We start from the raw sequence: 14784 nt of genomic DNA on the forward strand, positions 1-14784 counted from the left end.
TCCAGTTCCAGCCAGACGTATCCCCATCATCATTATCATAAACCTGCCGGAGAATGGCACATGCACCTTCCCATCGTTTTACTGGACCTGCATTAGAATCCTAATGATATTATGTTATGAAACCTTGTGCTACATTTACTGTACTGAATAGTAAAGGCTTGAATCCGAGTACACTAGGCTCAGAGGTACAATCAGACATAGCGGCCAGTATTTCATTTCATTCATTTCTATAAATTCAGTTGTATCTACTTTTGCTCCTAACAGCTCTTCGTTCTCATATTTTTTTTTCTTAATATGAGAAATCCAGGTTAGAAAAGCTTACTAGTGAAGTATCGTCTTCGGTTTTTTGTTTTGTCTTAAAACACCGGTGCGCAAGCATGAAGGGGAGGAAAGGAAAAGAAAATCTTTACGGCACGTCACTTACAGTGTGTAGACATGCATGGAAAACATGCCAGAGGTGTAATAAACTTTTTGCAAAGAAGCCCATGTATGAAAAGGGAGAAAATAAACCCAGGAAATCTACCAGAAACAGATGATAAAATACTTCCAGGTAATATCTGGATGTGGGTCTGACTCTGTGGGTTTCAATCCGAAATACCATCAAAGATATACGGAATAATCACTGACCTGACAAACAAACTCGCAAAAAAAGAACCCCAATATAATTCAGGCATTTTAAGGCTTCCGCTCACGGCAACGTTCCCTTTGACGAGATTCGGATATGGGCCAACTCAAAGGCACGGCGGACTGACTCTAGGATCAAAGCTAACAGCAGTGAAGCCTCAAAAACATTAACGTCCGGATCGTGTTCTGCATCGCCGCCAACATTTCGAGGAAAGGTCCTCTGATCAGGGATGACGTTCACCTTGAAGCCTATCAAAACCTATTTATTTCATTTCGTATAACACTTTTTGACGCACAATAAACAAACAAATGACGAGACGGTGATTTGATCAAATCCTTTCGGAAGTTATATGTAAATTAAAGAAAGGCACAATATCAAAATGAACAAAGCTTCCTCAAATGTAAATAATAGGGATACATACATACATACATACATCTTGTCTTCAGACCTTGCACGAGATATACGATATATCTAGTTTCGCATCCTGCAACAATACCCTCTAAAGTCTAAAGGAAGGAGCAGTGACATTTACTTGTGTCGTTTGTCAGTGCCATATGACGGTATCTTAATCAAACATGAACTAAGGAAATATCTGAAAGTTAAGATCACACGAAACAGTTGCAAAGGTGTTCCTTTGAGTTTAACTGGGTGCATTTGTTTGGGCATTTCTTTTCTTACAAACATGAAACGAAACATCCTTTAGTTTGTTTTCTAATGGTTATGTTTTTTTAACGCTGTTATTACCACTCATAACTTGGTCACATCAAAGAATATGCCAATGAGACGCTCATCTAGGCGACTAAACACATTATTTGCCCATGAATCTACCAGTCCCTAACGATGCTCGGACGTTGTAAATTGTCCATCATGAACATAATGAAAATAACCTATCTTGGGAAAACAAAACAGGGTGAACTCTCAAAATACTGCACTCAACTCAACGCAGGCAGCTAGTATAACATGCTACGTGACCTGCCAAGTCTTTAACAAGCGTTCGAGCAACGCGACACTTCCACTTCTTGGAAAACAATGAGTTCTCTAAGCGGAGCTTTGTGCCTAATCAGCATTTATCGCTGATCACACATTCCTCAGTTCTCAAACAACAACAACAATAATAATAACAACTCCCCAAAAGGGTTGGTTCCAAAGCTGACTATGCACTTCATTTATCCTTTCAGCGCCGAAGCAAGTATGAACTCCCTGACAGCCTAGGGGACACTTAATCCTGCTCATTAACAACAGCAATAATTATGTAAATGGTGAACAATGAAAGAGGTGAGAATCAGTTCGAAGCAACGCATCCTTCACACGATTTGAAATTGCAAACCTACTTGAGGAAGTTTTCTATCTCGGACGTTCAATAAAACCCTAAGCAACGTTCTTTCTCTGAGACATTCCGGTCAAGCGAAGAGGGATCATTCAGGCGCCTTCATTTACTCAGTAAAATTCTGTCTGGTTTCCACTCGCACGCATTTCGTCTCCATGGAAACCACAACCCTTGTCCCTTGAAGGCTGCCAACCCTTTCGCTCGAATCTCGACCGTTGTGTTTGTACAACCAATGACGTTCTCTCGTTGACGAGAGGCATCGCTGTGAGGGTTTCCGAATTAGACTGATAGTTAAACAAACATATACTACAGTTCATCTTGAACCCTTCGGAAATTGAACAGCCACCTGGTTTTTACATCCTACAGGCATCCTGCATAAACGTGGATTCCTATCAGATTACGCCTTACAAAATGAGTCCTAATAAACTTTCGTTCATATTTGGAGGAGGGAATTCCTTATGCTCCATTGATCAACATACAGCATTATCAACAAATATTCTCGGGATATACATAGAAGCTTCCGTGGCTATGGATACTTCAATATTCTATACATCTATTGCCTAATAAACGAAGCAACTTAAAACTACGGAGACGATAACGGCTTATCTCCTTCCCAAACAGGAAAAGACTGAAATGGACGGAAGGGTGAAGGTTCCTTTTACCTTATCATTAATTAACATTCTATAATTTCAACCTTCGGCCAGACTCCATACTCGCGCAACATTTGGCGCCTACACTTGTTAATGGAGATGTCTACAACTTACATCTTGGAATAATAATAATGTAAGCGATAAGGGTACCCAGTTTCATATTACGAGAGTCTTGTATTACGCATTTCCGGTTTTCCCTCGACTGACATGTCAACTTCATTCTTGCTCTTCTTTTCTGTGTTGAGCAGGGTTCAAAAAGAAATTATTTCTACTACATTCTTCATATATATCACTTATATATAAACACCTCTATATATATATATATATATATATATATTATACATATTATATAACACCTTTATAAATTCATAATTTACCGATGAATCACAGATGAAGCCGTGCAGACAACTTCCACAAAATAAGCCACTCATGCACCTACACCGACAAGAGTGCTACATGCTTCCTGTCAGACACTGCGCCTTCACCTCTATATTGGACGCACTCTCGCTCTCCCTGTATGTTAAAAGAAATTGTTTAACTAACTCATCCACCCTGTACTTTCTAGGGTATGCCTTCCACTCCTACATGTCCAGATTACACATATTTTCACTTCTCCATCCAGGCACGACTTACAAACTCTACTATCCATACTGCAGCTCCTTAACTATAATCCCTTCAACTCTTGATGTCTTCCATTTTTAACTTTTTATCTCTCAACTCCTCATCCTCGACAGTCACTGCATCAAGGAGTGTCAGACTTACATAAACTCTCGCCAATCCTGCGTCATTTCTATCTTCCTTATTTAGCCAGCTTTCAAATTACTCAGTCCATCAATCCAGGACTGCATTCACTTCAAAAATGATTTCTCCCTTTACATCTTTTATTCGATAAACTTTCTCTCGGTACCTATTTAACTACAGAATAACTCTTGTCAAAGTTATTGCTCACCTCCCACTTTAATTACTGTAATTCTTTTCTTCTTCCATTTTTCTTGATTACCCTATTCAGTCTCCATTGTACCTGTACATGACTGACTTTCTCTTGTCATGCAACTGTACCTCAAATGATTTCTTTTTTCCTTCGTAAAACTTTCTTTTTCCTCATCCCACAAAACAATATCTTTATCCCTGTTTTCTACCCTCATATAACCAGAAATATTCTCAACTGTCCTCATGTCCCTTTCAGAAGGGTTGACATATTATGCCTAACCCGTTACTTCCATTTTCTCTCCTTTTGTGCTCTTCTCAGTTTCTCTGAATCAAACTCAATTGACGAGTTACATATTCTATAACCACATTTCCACACCCTCCTCTCTATTTTGCTAGCGAGCACTGCAACCTAGTATTCATCAGACCGAACTCCCTCCACGCCTGTCCTGCCAGCTGCTATACATCCATTGACTTGCTCGTATATCCACTATGCACTAATGCACAATCCAGAACACTTTTTTTTCAACCTCTCCTTTACTCTTTTTCCTAGGAATAATCATCTTGCCAAGAACCAAGATCCTTTCTAAATACACTTCCTCTACCCACAAACAATGTAATATCTGTCAGTTACCTACCACGGCATTTAGATCACCTAGCACAACCATCATTTCACATTCTCTAAACCCAACCAAGCACCGATTCGGACTTTGCATCAACATTCTCCTCTCTCTGATCTTATTTCAGTCCTGAGACATTAACATTATACATACATACGTTAAATGGTAATACTTCTTCAGCCACTCTATACCTGGCATAGTTAATGTCGTCACCTGCATTTGACGACAGGTCATTCCATCTTCTCTCCTCATGGACGGTTAGTGTTTTGGGTGTTCTCTCTCTTTTTACTGTTTTTATTTTGTACTTTTTTTTTTCTTTAGTTTTACGACTATTTTACTACATGTGAGTTCTGTTTGTGTTTTATGGTTTTACGCGTTATTTATTTGTCTTATTGCTCTTTCGCAGACTGATGATGCACAGATGTTTCATGTGCGAAACGTTTTGTTGCAATAAACTTGATCCTTTTACAACTTGTATTATATCTATCTGTCTATCTCATCTATCTATCTATCTATATCTATATATATATATATATAGATATATATATATATATATATATATTATATATATATATATATATATGTGTGTGGTGTGTGTGTGTCTGTGTGTGCGCGCGCGCTTGTGTGTGTAATTAGTCTATTTTTTTTTAATTCTATCCATGTGACGATCACTAAAATCGTTTATATTCCCGGAACCAAATCCCTGCTTAGGTCCTGAGGGCACAATCGATTTTTATCTAAACTTACTTTGGAAATGAAATCTTCTAAGGGGGCTGATAATGCGTAAGCCTTTAATATTAAAAAAAGCTACAGCAATAACAACAATTGAGATAATAGGATCAAATTACAATAACAACCTCCGCACTACTATTGTATTTTCGTTTTTAATGAACGCAACCTAATAACAATTACACAACGCCAAACTACGTCATCAACTTCTCATTCCGTTTTAAAGGGGATCATTTCATCACTAATCTCAATCATTATCACATTTCAATAGTCGCTACTTCAAGGATTTTTCAACGACTACAAACCTTCATTTGGCACCAGAGAAAGCCCGAGTCAACCTTTGTGACACCAGAACGTTCGCTTTCACGTGATTAAATAAGACAGTCTCCATATTCAAGGCTACTGGTCGACTGATTTAAAGCGGAACTGAAAACCGGCGTCACAATAACTATGGTCTTCCGCCCCGGAAGTACAGACCACCTGACCACCATCCAGATAATGGCAGCAATCAGCTGTTACAAAGACCTGGGTATCGATAGCGATAAAGGTAAGCAATGAGATCCGTTTATGACTCTTTACGACTCTGAGTCATCCACAGTACGAAGCGGAACTTTTCTCGACTCTCACCCCAGAGAAAAACAAGGTACCTCAACAACTCACACAACTGTAAAAGGATTCACAAATGAAAAAAAAGAGAAAAAAATGCATAATGTTTATCGTTTCCTGCACAACGATCACTTGATAGGAGAGAGAGAGAGAGAGAGAGAGAGAGAGAGAGAGAGAGAGAGAGAGAGAGAGAGAGAGGAACGCTTCTACATTTAGGTCTTTGTCAATTCACTGTTCTTATCTTCCATTGAGAGATGAGGGTCAATTTCTTGAGTCACAAAACCAATAATGCGCCATTGGGAGAAAATCCTTGTTAAGTTGCCTAATATTTCATTTCATGACTTAACAAACGCACACAGCATTATGATTTTGTATATATGTATGTATACATATATAGTACATAATTAGTGTGTGTGTGTATATATATATATATATATAATATATATATATACATATATTTATATATGGATATGTATATATATATATATATATATATATGTATAAAATATATGCTTAACTTCAATTACAGGTAAATAAAAATTCGCTATGTGGTTATATACTTTTTTGAAAAAAGAAGAAAAAAAAAACTAATAATGGTCAAAATCCATAGCTAATAGTTAGAAATATTCAAATGTAATTAAAAAACTACAAAAGGAAGGCAAAGATATATGCATATATATATATATATATATATATATATATATATATATATATCATATATATATATATATATATGTGTGTGTATATAATATATAATACTAAATCAATTGTACCAAGAGGTATCTGGACTGGCAGCTATCAAAACTCTCACAAGAGGAACCGACACAACTCGTCATTTCTTTTCTCAACTGGCTACTGCAGGATTTTCCAGTCTACAAAATATCTTTCAACAAACTCGCTTATAGGGAATAACGAACATTTTCCGTAAACCTAAGTCTCTTATTAGCGTAATGTTCAAATAATTTAAATTAAGAATTTCCCGTGTAAAGGCAAAACCTTGCTGTGCTACATTTTCCAAAGGCTTGAGATATAATCACTGCAAGAGTTCACAACTATTCTCTTTTGAAAGACAATAGCATGCAAATGGATAAATACACTACGATACACATTATGGCTTCGTTACATGTAAGCATATTCAAATCTAAAACTTTTGAATTACGTGTTCCATGGAAGTTGTCAAAAACTTGTAATAAACTCAATACGATCTCCAACACTTGTCCACAGGTGTATCCGGGATGACGACGTGAAACAGCTGATTCTACAAATTACTCAACACAAAAAGTTCCTTATATTTTCCGTGTCAAGTTCATTTTGCATGGGGGAAGTTTTTCATATCCCTGCATGACTCCTCGTCATCATTTCCCACGTGCGTTAGAGCAGAAAATAGAATAGAGCCTTCTGTACTTGCACAGCATAACCACATAACTAATACTAAAGACACCAGCACCGCATCCAACTCACACCATCGCTAACACCACCAACCCATGCGCACTTCACCAGTTCCCCCCAAAACAACAGCACATTCGCCGCTGCCACCACCACCATCACCATCACCGCATGCAACGTTGTCCGAAAGCCTCGATCACATTTGCTGGGTCACTCATTCAAGGAGACGGCGGACCTCGCACAGGCGCTTTCAAACAATGTCTCGCATTTCATTCCCGTTGAACAGTTGGCACATGTCCTTATTCATGTTGCTTTAACGGCAGCCAAATGAATATAAACGAACTTGAGCGAGAAGTTGTCAAAGAAAGTTCATAGAGAGAGAGAGAGAAATGCTCTAACTGAAGTTGCGCAGGCGACGCGAACTCGGTGTATTGTAATCAATGCTCCAGCGCCGGGGGATTCTTTAGCGAGTTTTTACTTTCGCGAATGTCTCTCCAGGGCACAGACACGGGAATATCTACTTCAAGTCATAATCGACAAGATTTACTGACGAGTTCTTGAAGGAAGCCGATAGACCAAACGCTGGCACCGGATAGAGAGAGAAGAAAACTAAGCCGTGACATCTGAGGGTACGGTTGGGTTGGTGGGAGTGGTAGCTACAAAACAGCTGACATGTTTTGCCTCCGGATCACCTTTACTTCTGCATTTCTCGTTTGACTCCTATCCATTATCATCTGTTTCGGGTCAAGATGAGCCCCCAAGCTTACCCCACGACATAACGATGAACCGTCTGGCCTCACGAATGAGGAGGTTTCACGATGCGAAGCTTCAAAACATGTGAGGAAGCAGAGAGAGAAAGGGGCGAAAGTGAATCGGGGCAAGACTGAGGCCAGAAACGCCGTGCGATAAAGTCAAGTTTCCCGTGCAAACGCTGGGGAAGAGAGCCCTTCCATATCGCACGTCCTAATCCAGCTCCACGTGCGACAACACAGTCAAAAACATTCACGGATGCAACGTTTCCAGAGACTCAGACAGGAGGAGACGATGTTCATGTGTGAATATTGTAAATTTCGATGACAATGAAAAGCACTTAAGACATTCACCGTCATTGTCATCTTAACAAAGACCAGCTCAATGAAACTTTGTTGTTAATGGTTCCATTTCGTTGATTCATATTTGATTCGCTTTTCATTCTAAGTTCTCGGATACTTAGAATGGCAATGTCGATCAGGCTCTGTTCGTTTTTAGGGGAAGGACTGCTTCAGAGTTGCCTACTTATTTAGTTATATAATTATATCTTTGAAAAAAAAAAAAGAAGTAAAGGAGAGAGAGAGAGAGAGAGAGAGAGAGAGAGAGAGAGAGAGAGAGAGTCCTCTCCAACCCGCTTGCTTGTTGTGCCGATATCAATACTAGAAAGAGGCCCCCAACCTTCCGTGTTCTTTCGCCACCCAACTGTTACGATTCGGTACCTGAAAGTGAAAGGGAACTAAAGGTGCACGAAGTCGACTCGCTTGCAAATGACCCCGGAATGGAAAAGAAAGCGCATAATAGTACTATACATATATACAGCAAACGCGTATAGTTCAATGCCTTGCAAATATACATATACTATAAGTAAATGTATGATCGCGCACAAAACTGTTTCCTTTTTACTTTAACATAAGTTCTTTTCTTATTCAACCATTTTATAAGCCTTTCTTCATATGCCCATTATTCTACTGTTCTCTTTACCTGCGGCGTCAATAACCTCGTCGTTGCGACGCCAGTAAGAATTAATAAATCAATCAATCAATCTCTTTACCTGTATCCCTCTTTATCTTTACCTTTACAGCCTTCGCTCACAATCGGCATAAAATATAAAATAAGGAGCCTACAACGGCAACTCTTTAGTAAAAGATCCCAATTTTAGCAATGATTTTTTTCCAATTTCCCTCAGCTGCTACATCATCGCCTTTACTAACAATTAGTCATGAAAAGACTTTAGAATAAAATATAAAACCTGCCTGACAGCCATATAATTACATACCAATGAAGAACATCATATATATATATATATATATATATATATATATATATATATATATATATATATATATATATATATATATATATATTATATACATATACATAAATACATACACGTATATAATAATGCTGTAAGTATAGTAATACAACACAGTAGCGATAAAACCATTCTGAAACTTATGAGAAACCGCATCTATGTAAGTATTGTAACATTACGGCTGTTACACAAACAAAACGTTAAATAAAATAAATATGACACAAAATAAGGATTTTAATGCTCTGCAATTGGACAGACGAATAGTAATCCGATAACTGAAGGTATTCATACGATGAGGCAACAACGGTCTAACCACCACAAGTTCACACACACACACACACACACACAAAGGATATATCAGATGGGTACCACGGACAAACAAACAATGACATAAATCAGTAACCAGCATGTTTTTGTATTTCCTATATCACATCCTTGCACATCTCTGACCCCTCAATGGAATGACAGAGAATCGAACTCGCGGCCACCGAGGTGACAGGCAAAGACCATACCAACCACGCCAATGAGGCGCTCGCTCTAAAAAGTAATTTTATTTATTCTTTAAGGAAACATTTTCATTTTCGTTAAAGAAATTGAGTTCCTGGTGCACTAGCTGTTTTAGGGAAAGGATCCCTCTTTCACTACCAACAACTCAAGATGCTCCCTCCAAACTTAACAACATAAATTCACGGTAACTGAGGGACATGACATACAACGCTGATCCTTCAACTGAAAGGCCTAATATTCCTGCAATTCCCACATTTCAAGATCCACCCTTTTCAAGATCCACACTTTTTATAAAAATTCCAAACCTTTTGTCTATCTTGCTTCTCAACACTGACTATAGGTTATCCATACACTTTGCCAGTTAAATGCTCCATTTCCATACGCATCAAAATGCTCCAATCAGGACCGTCTACTCTAATTCAGCACTACTTCCTCACCAACGAACATTTCCAGTGCTATTCACACTTTTCCTCATTCACTTGCGTCTCACACTGTATTCTGAACCAATCAAATACCATTTTCTTGCGCCCTCAAGCCACAACAGTACATTGGTAATACCTTTTCAACTTCGCCACCTTGGTACTCCTCACTTCCAACCGAAGATTTTTGACATCTCCGCTGCCTTTCCGATTCTCCTTGAGTGTGCTTCATCTAATCAGTTGCAACTTCATAGACAACATTTACACTAAAGCAAGTCACTCACCTCCCTGCCATCCCCGGTAGCTGCAGTCAGAGTATAATAATCAATACATGGCTTCCACATGGTATATCGACATTCAATTCACTAGCCGTCATACTGACTTTGAGCAGTTACTTCATGGTTATTTGTGCATGTCTCGTCTCATAAGCAGTAAAATACGATTAATCAATTCAGAAATATTAACATTGTTCGAGATTCTAGAACTTTTCAAATACCTTACAACGGTGTCGTAGTGTTTCCCGGTGATGAACTGTCTTCTAAGATAAGTTTCCTATATTCTTATTATACTATGTGACGGCTGCGGTGAAAATATCACACCATGTCACTAGATATCAAAATCCAGAAAAAATCTGGTTAAACAAGGATTTAGAGACTTTACTGTCTTTACTTTTTGTTTGTTTGTTTGTTTGGTGTTTTTACGTTGCATGGAATCAGTGGTCATTCAGCAAGGGGACCAACGGCTTTACGTGACTTCCGAACCACGTCGAGAGTGAACTTCTATTACCAGAAATACACTCTCTGACGCCTCAGTGGAATGCCCGAGAATCGAACTCGCGGTCATCGAGGTGATAGGCCAAGACCAAGCCGACCACGCAACTCAGGCACCTGTGTTTACTTTTCTATATAAAAAAACTAGTTACTGTATCTATTTAAGAGAATAAGGTTGTTACCGCATCAAGGAAACAACCAATGGGAAAAGGCCTCTGTTTTACCTCATAAACACAATAACTTTCAATATAATCATCTTATATCGAAGGAAATAACTTTCCTCCTATCTAAGATTATTCACTGTATACCTTTTAAGATATAAATCACATTTATTTTTAACCAAATGAAAAATGTGTGTCACAAAGCACGTTTTCTTTGAAAAAGTAATATTATTTAGATGTATACACAGAAAAACAAACGGAGAATGCGATGAGAGAGACAAGTTGGGAAGATTTGCGGTGCGAGAGAATTTGGGGCATTGCTTAGGAGCATTTTGTCAGTGGCATGACTGCTGCAGGTTAAGAGTATTGTGATTACAGATATTTGCAACATTGTTGTTGACGCTGTGGCTTAGCAATGGCCACAAAAGTTAATAAATTAATGGACTGAACAGATTGCATTTGGTCATTTCCAACTATAGGAGCCATCTGCCTCCTACCATTTTCTTCTTAAAATCTTAAGTGTCACATTCACAGAATATTTTAGATACAATATCATTACATACACACACACACACACACACACACACACACACATATATATATATATATATATATATAACTCAATCACGAAAATATAGAAATGATGAATAAATGAAGATACAAAAACCCCAAAAAGTGAAACAATTGTGTAAACGCTACCAGGCCTTTCGAGTTCTCGTCCTTTACTGAGCAGTCTGATTAGTAAAGGACGGGAAGTCGAAACGCCTCGCAGTGGTTACTCCATTGTTTCATTTTCTTTTGTGGATGTTGTCTTTATATCCTATCTATATATTTCTATATCTATATATATATATATATATATATATATATATATTATATATATATATGGGGATACAATCCACAATGAAGTAAAATCCTCTTGTAGTTTAAAATATATATATATCTTGTACAGGATTAAAGCTTTCGACCATCAACTTGTGAACAAGACCACAGTTGATGGTCGAAAGCTTTAATCCTGTACAAGATATATATATTTTAATCTACAAGAGGATTTTACTTCATTGTGGATTGTATCCCCATTTACTTAGAGGTACGACATAGTACCTGGCTTCTGCATATATATATATATATATATATATATATATATATATATATATATATATATATATATATATATATATATATATATATATATATATATATATATATATATATATATATATGAGAAGAAATGACTTCAAGAATGGTTCCAGCCTCCGGGGTCGGGTGATTAACATGTCGGGGCGCTCTCCTTTCTGGGTTACATTATTGTATGAATTGGCATTTAAGAGCAATGACCTGACTTTCATATTAGATACGAAGGTGTCACATCGAGTTAGAATAAAGGGTAGTATTGCCATAGCTGAAATCAACAGTATTATGGCATCTCGGCTTATCTGGCAGGATGTCCACGAACGTTTTCAGTAGTCGCACTGTCTGCTTAGTGACTAAGCCTTTAAATGGATGGCAAAATAATCATCATTGTCTTTGTTTTAAGGTTACGGAATCCGCTCAGAAAAAACACCAGCGCTGAATAAACGTTAATCGATTATACAACGGGGTTAAAATTGCACGACATAATCATAAAAAGTTTTTACTTGACGTAAATCTCTGAAATTATTTCATATATTTTCGATCTAATTCTACCTAATGACATCAAGGTGTACGTTGCCATTTCCGTTACTGAATATATCATTCCTTTTATTTTTTTTTTCTATTATGCAATCTATGTATGAGCTCAATTATTCTAACACTTTTCCACAACGTGAGTCACTGAACTAATACCGGTCTCAAAGAGAACTCCCACGATCTTGACTTGCCCGTCTTGATTGAATATAGAATTTAGGCCAAAGGCCAAGCACTGGCACCTATGAGGTCATTTAGCGCTGAAACGGAAATTCACGGTAGTAAGATGGAAGAAAGAGACTATGAAAGGCGGTACAGTAAAAGGGTGGTAAGGGGTTGCAGTTAGGGGCCGAAGGCACGCTGCAAAGAACCTAAGTAACGCCTACAGTGCATAGAAGGCGACTTGCCCGTCTTAATAAGAGTCCTTTGACTATCGCATTACCATCAACAATAAACCTCCTACCTTACGGAGAGAAAATAACCACCGAGAAATCAAACTATTGAAGACCTAATGAAGAAAATACAGATATCACAATATGTAACTGTAATAACCACAATGCCCTTCTACCTTCTTGATTTCTTTAGAAATATTATCACTACCGAGTTTTAGCCATGTCACATCTCTGAATATGGCACAGTTGTTGCAGTTATACTTATCGCTTCACGCAAACGAACGATATTTTTGCAGAGAATTCTCTAGCTTTCGTGCCAGGTCGCACTGTTGCTGGTAACCATTCCCAAATGTCGGATCAGTAATCAGTGAAGCAAAGTGCTTATCATTTTACCCTGGCAGATGGGGCTTCATCCTTTGCTTAGCATCGTCTTTTCTTCAATCGGTTTGATAAAACCAACAATCAACAAGTCATCAGTTTCCTTGCTTGCCCGACTACGGATTTCCTAGGGTGAATATATGTACTTATCGATTTAATGTTTGTGATGGCCCGAATGTTGCATTAAGAAAAATATTTAGTGGAGTGCGAGAGTCAAGCTGGCGAGACTTGTTGGCAATATACCGAGTTGTCCGTTCAGGAGGATTCAAAACTCAAAATACCTCTCTCACCTTTGTTTGACGCTGTTTCCGTTCGTTTTATCAGTTCAGGGAGGCCGTGCATGTGCTACGACTGATAAGGTAATTACCGAACCGTCTCCACAAAGGACGAAAGAGTACTCTGTCAAAACTTATATAACAGTACTAATATAACACATTCAAACTGGCCTAAAGTAGACAAGACTCCTGGGGACACCGTACATATTCTACGAGTCCTTGAATCGTATATCACTTTTCAAAGATGAACGGTGTCACACCGATAAATCCAGAGAGAGAGAGAGAGAGAGAGAGAGAGAGAGAGAGAGAGAGAGAGAGAGAGAGAGAGAGAGAGAGTGAGTCCCAAGACATAAGCGAACTAAGTATAAAAATATAACTGCAGGCAGTGGAAGACAAATACAGACTTCAGATTAGAATGTCACTCAAGCTGTTTAATCGTATCAAAACATGATGCTTTCAGTAACGCATTACTCACCACTGGGAATAACAAATTTTTTGTCTTTCAAAGATGACAGTTCTTTGACAGTAATTGAGAGAGTACTGCAAAAAAATAATTAATTAACTTAAAAAATTAATAAAAACAAAATTTAAAAGTCCTTCGGAACCACAGCGCAAAATGCAAGGCGAATGCTGTTATTATCTATTACAAAATAGCTTGACGCCGTCTGTTTAACAGACTTTAAACTAAGAATACAGACCGATTAGAGGGGAGAAATTCAAAGCCAAGTGGTCATAATCTGCTATGCCACCGACAATTCTTTACAAATATTAATTTCAAATAGCTTTAAAATTATGACAGAACCAGTAAGAAAGATTAAAATCACAACAGTGACCCCAGAATTTAGGCTCAAGGGCCAAGCGCTGGGATCTATGAGGTCATTCAGGCTGAAAGTAGAAAGGTTCAAAAGATGTAAACAGGCAGAAACCCTCTCAGTTGCACCATGGATCAATTGTTAGGAGAGGGTGAAAAGTAAGTTGGAAGAGAAAATGAACGAAGGTACAGTTAAAGGAATGACAGGAGTTGCAGTCAGCTAGGCCAAAGGCACGCTGCAAAGAACCGTAAATAATGCCTACAGTGCACCATATGAGGTGCACTAACGGTACTATGACCCTACATGTCCAATGCACTAAGAATCATGACAGTGAAACTAGTACCCATATTTTACTGGAGAACAATGGAAACAAACCAACAACTCAGCCAGTAGACAATATCCCTAAATCCTCAACATTACCATCACCCATGACAGGATCGAGAATCCCACCCCACTCGGCTCTTCCATGGAAC

General features: G+C 38.1%; 1 protein-coding gene across 9 annotated transcripts in view; it reads right to left on the minus strand.

Moving 5' to 3' along the window:
- Positions 1 to 14784, minus strand: part of LOC135217307 (tyrosine-protein phosphatase non-receptor type 11-like) — a 233173-nt gene that overhangs the window by 167805 nt on the left and 50584 nt on the right. Inside the window, exon 1 of one of the 9 annotated variants that reach the window (XM_064253077.1) lies at positions 6946 to 7158. The exons of 3 other annotated variants lie outside the window; for them this stretch is intronic. Coding sequence is in view for 1 of the 6 variants with exons in the window: in XM_064253085.1 (XP_064109155.1) it covers positions 6946 to 6950 (5 nt within the window). In the remaining 5 variants the exon portion in view is untranslated. Of the gene's footprint in view, positions 1 to 6643; positions 6864 to 6945; positions 7166 to 14784 lie in introns of those variants that run through there. 5 more of the 9 variants (XM_064253081.1, XM_064253080.1, XM_064253085.1 and 2 more) reach the window with 5 other exon arrangements.

Source organism: Macrobrachium nipponense, chromosome 7 (genome assembly GCF_015104395.2).
Source record: "Macrobrachium nipponense isolate FS-2020 chromosome 7, ASM1510439v2, whole genome shotgun sequence".
Lineage (NCBI taxonomy): Eukaryota > Metazoa > Arthropoda > Malacostraca > Decapoda > Palaemonidae > Macrobrachium > Macrobrachium nipponense.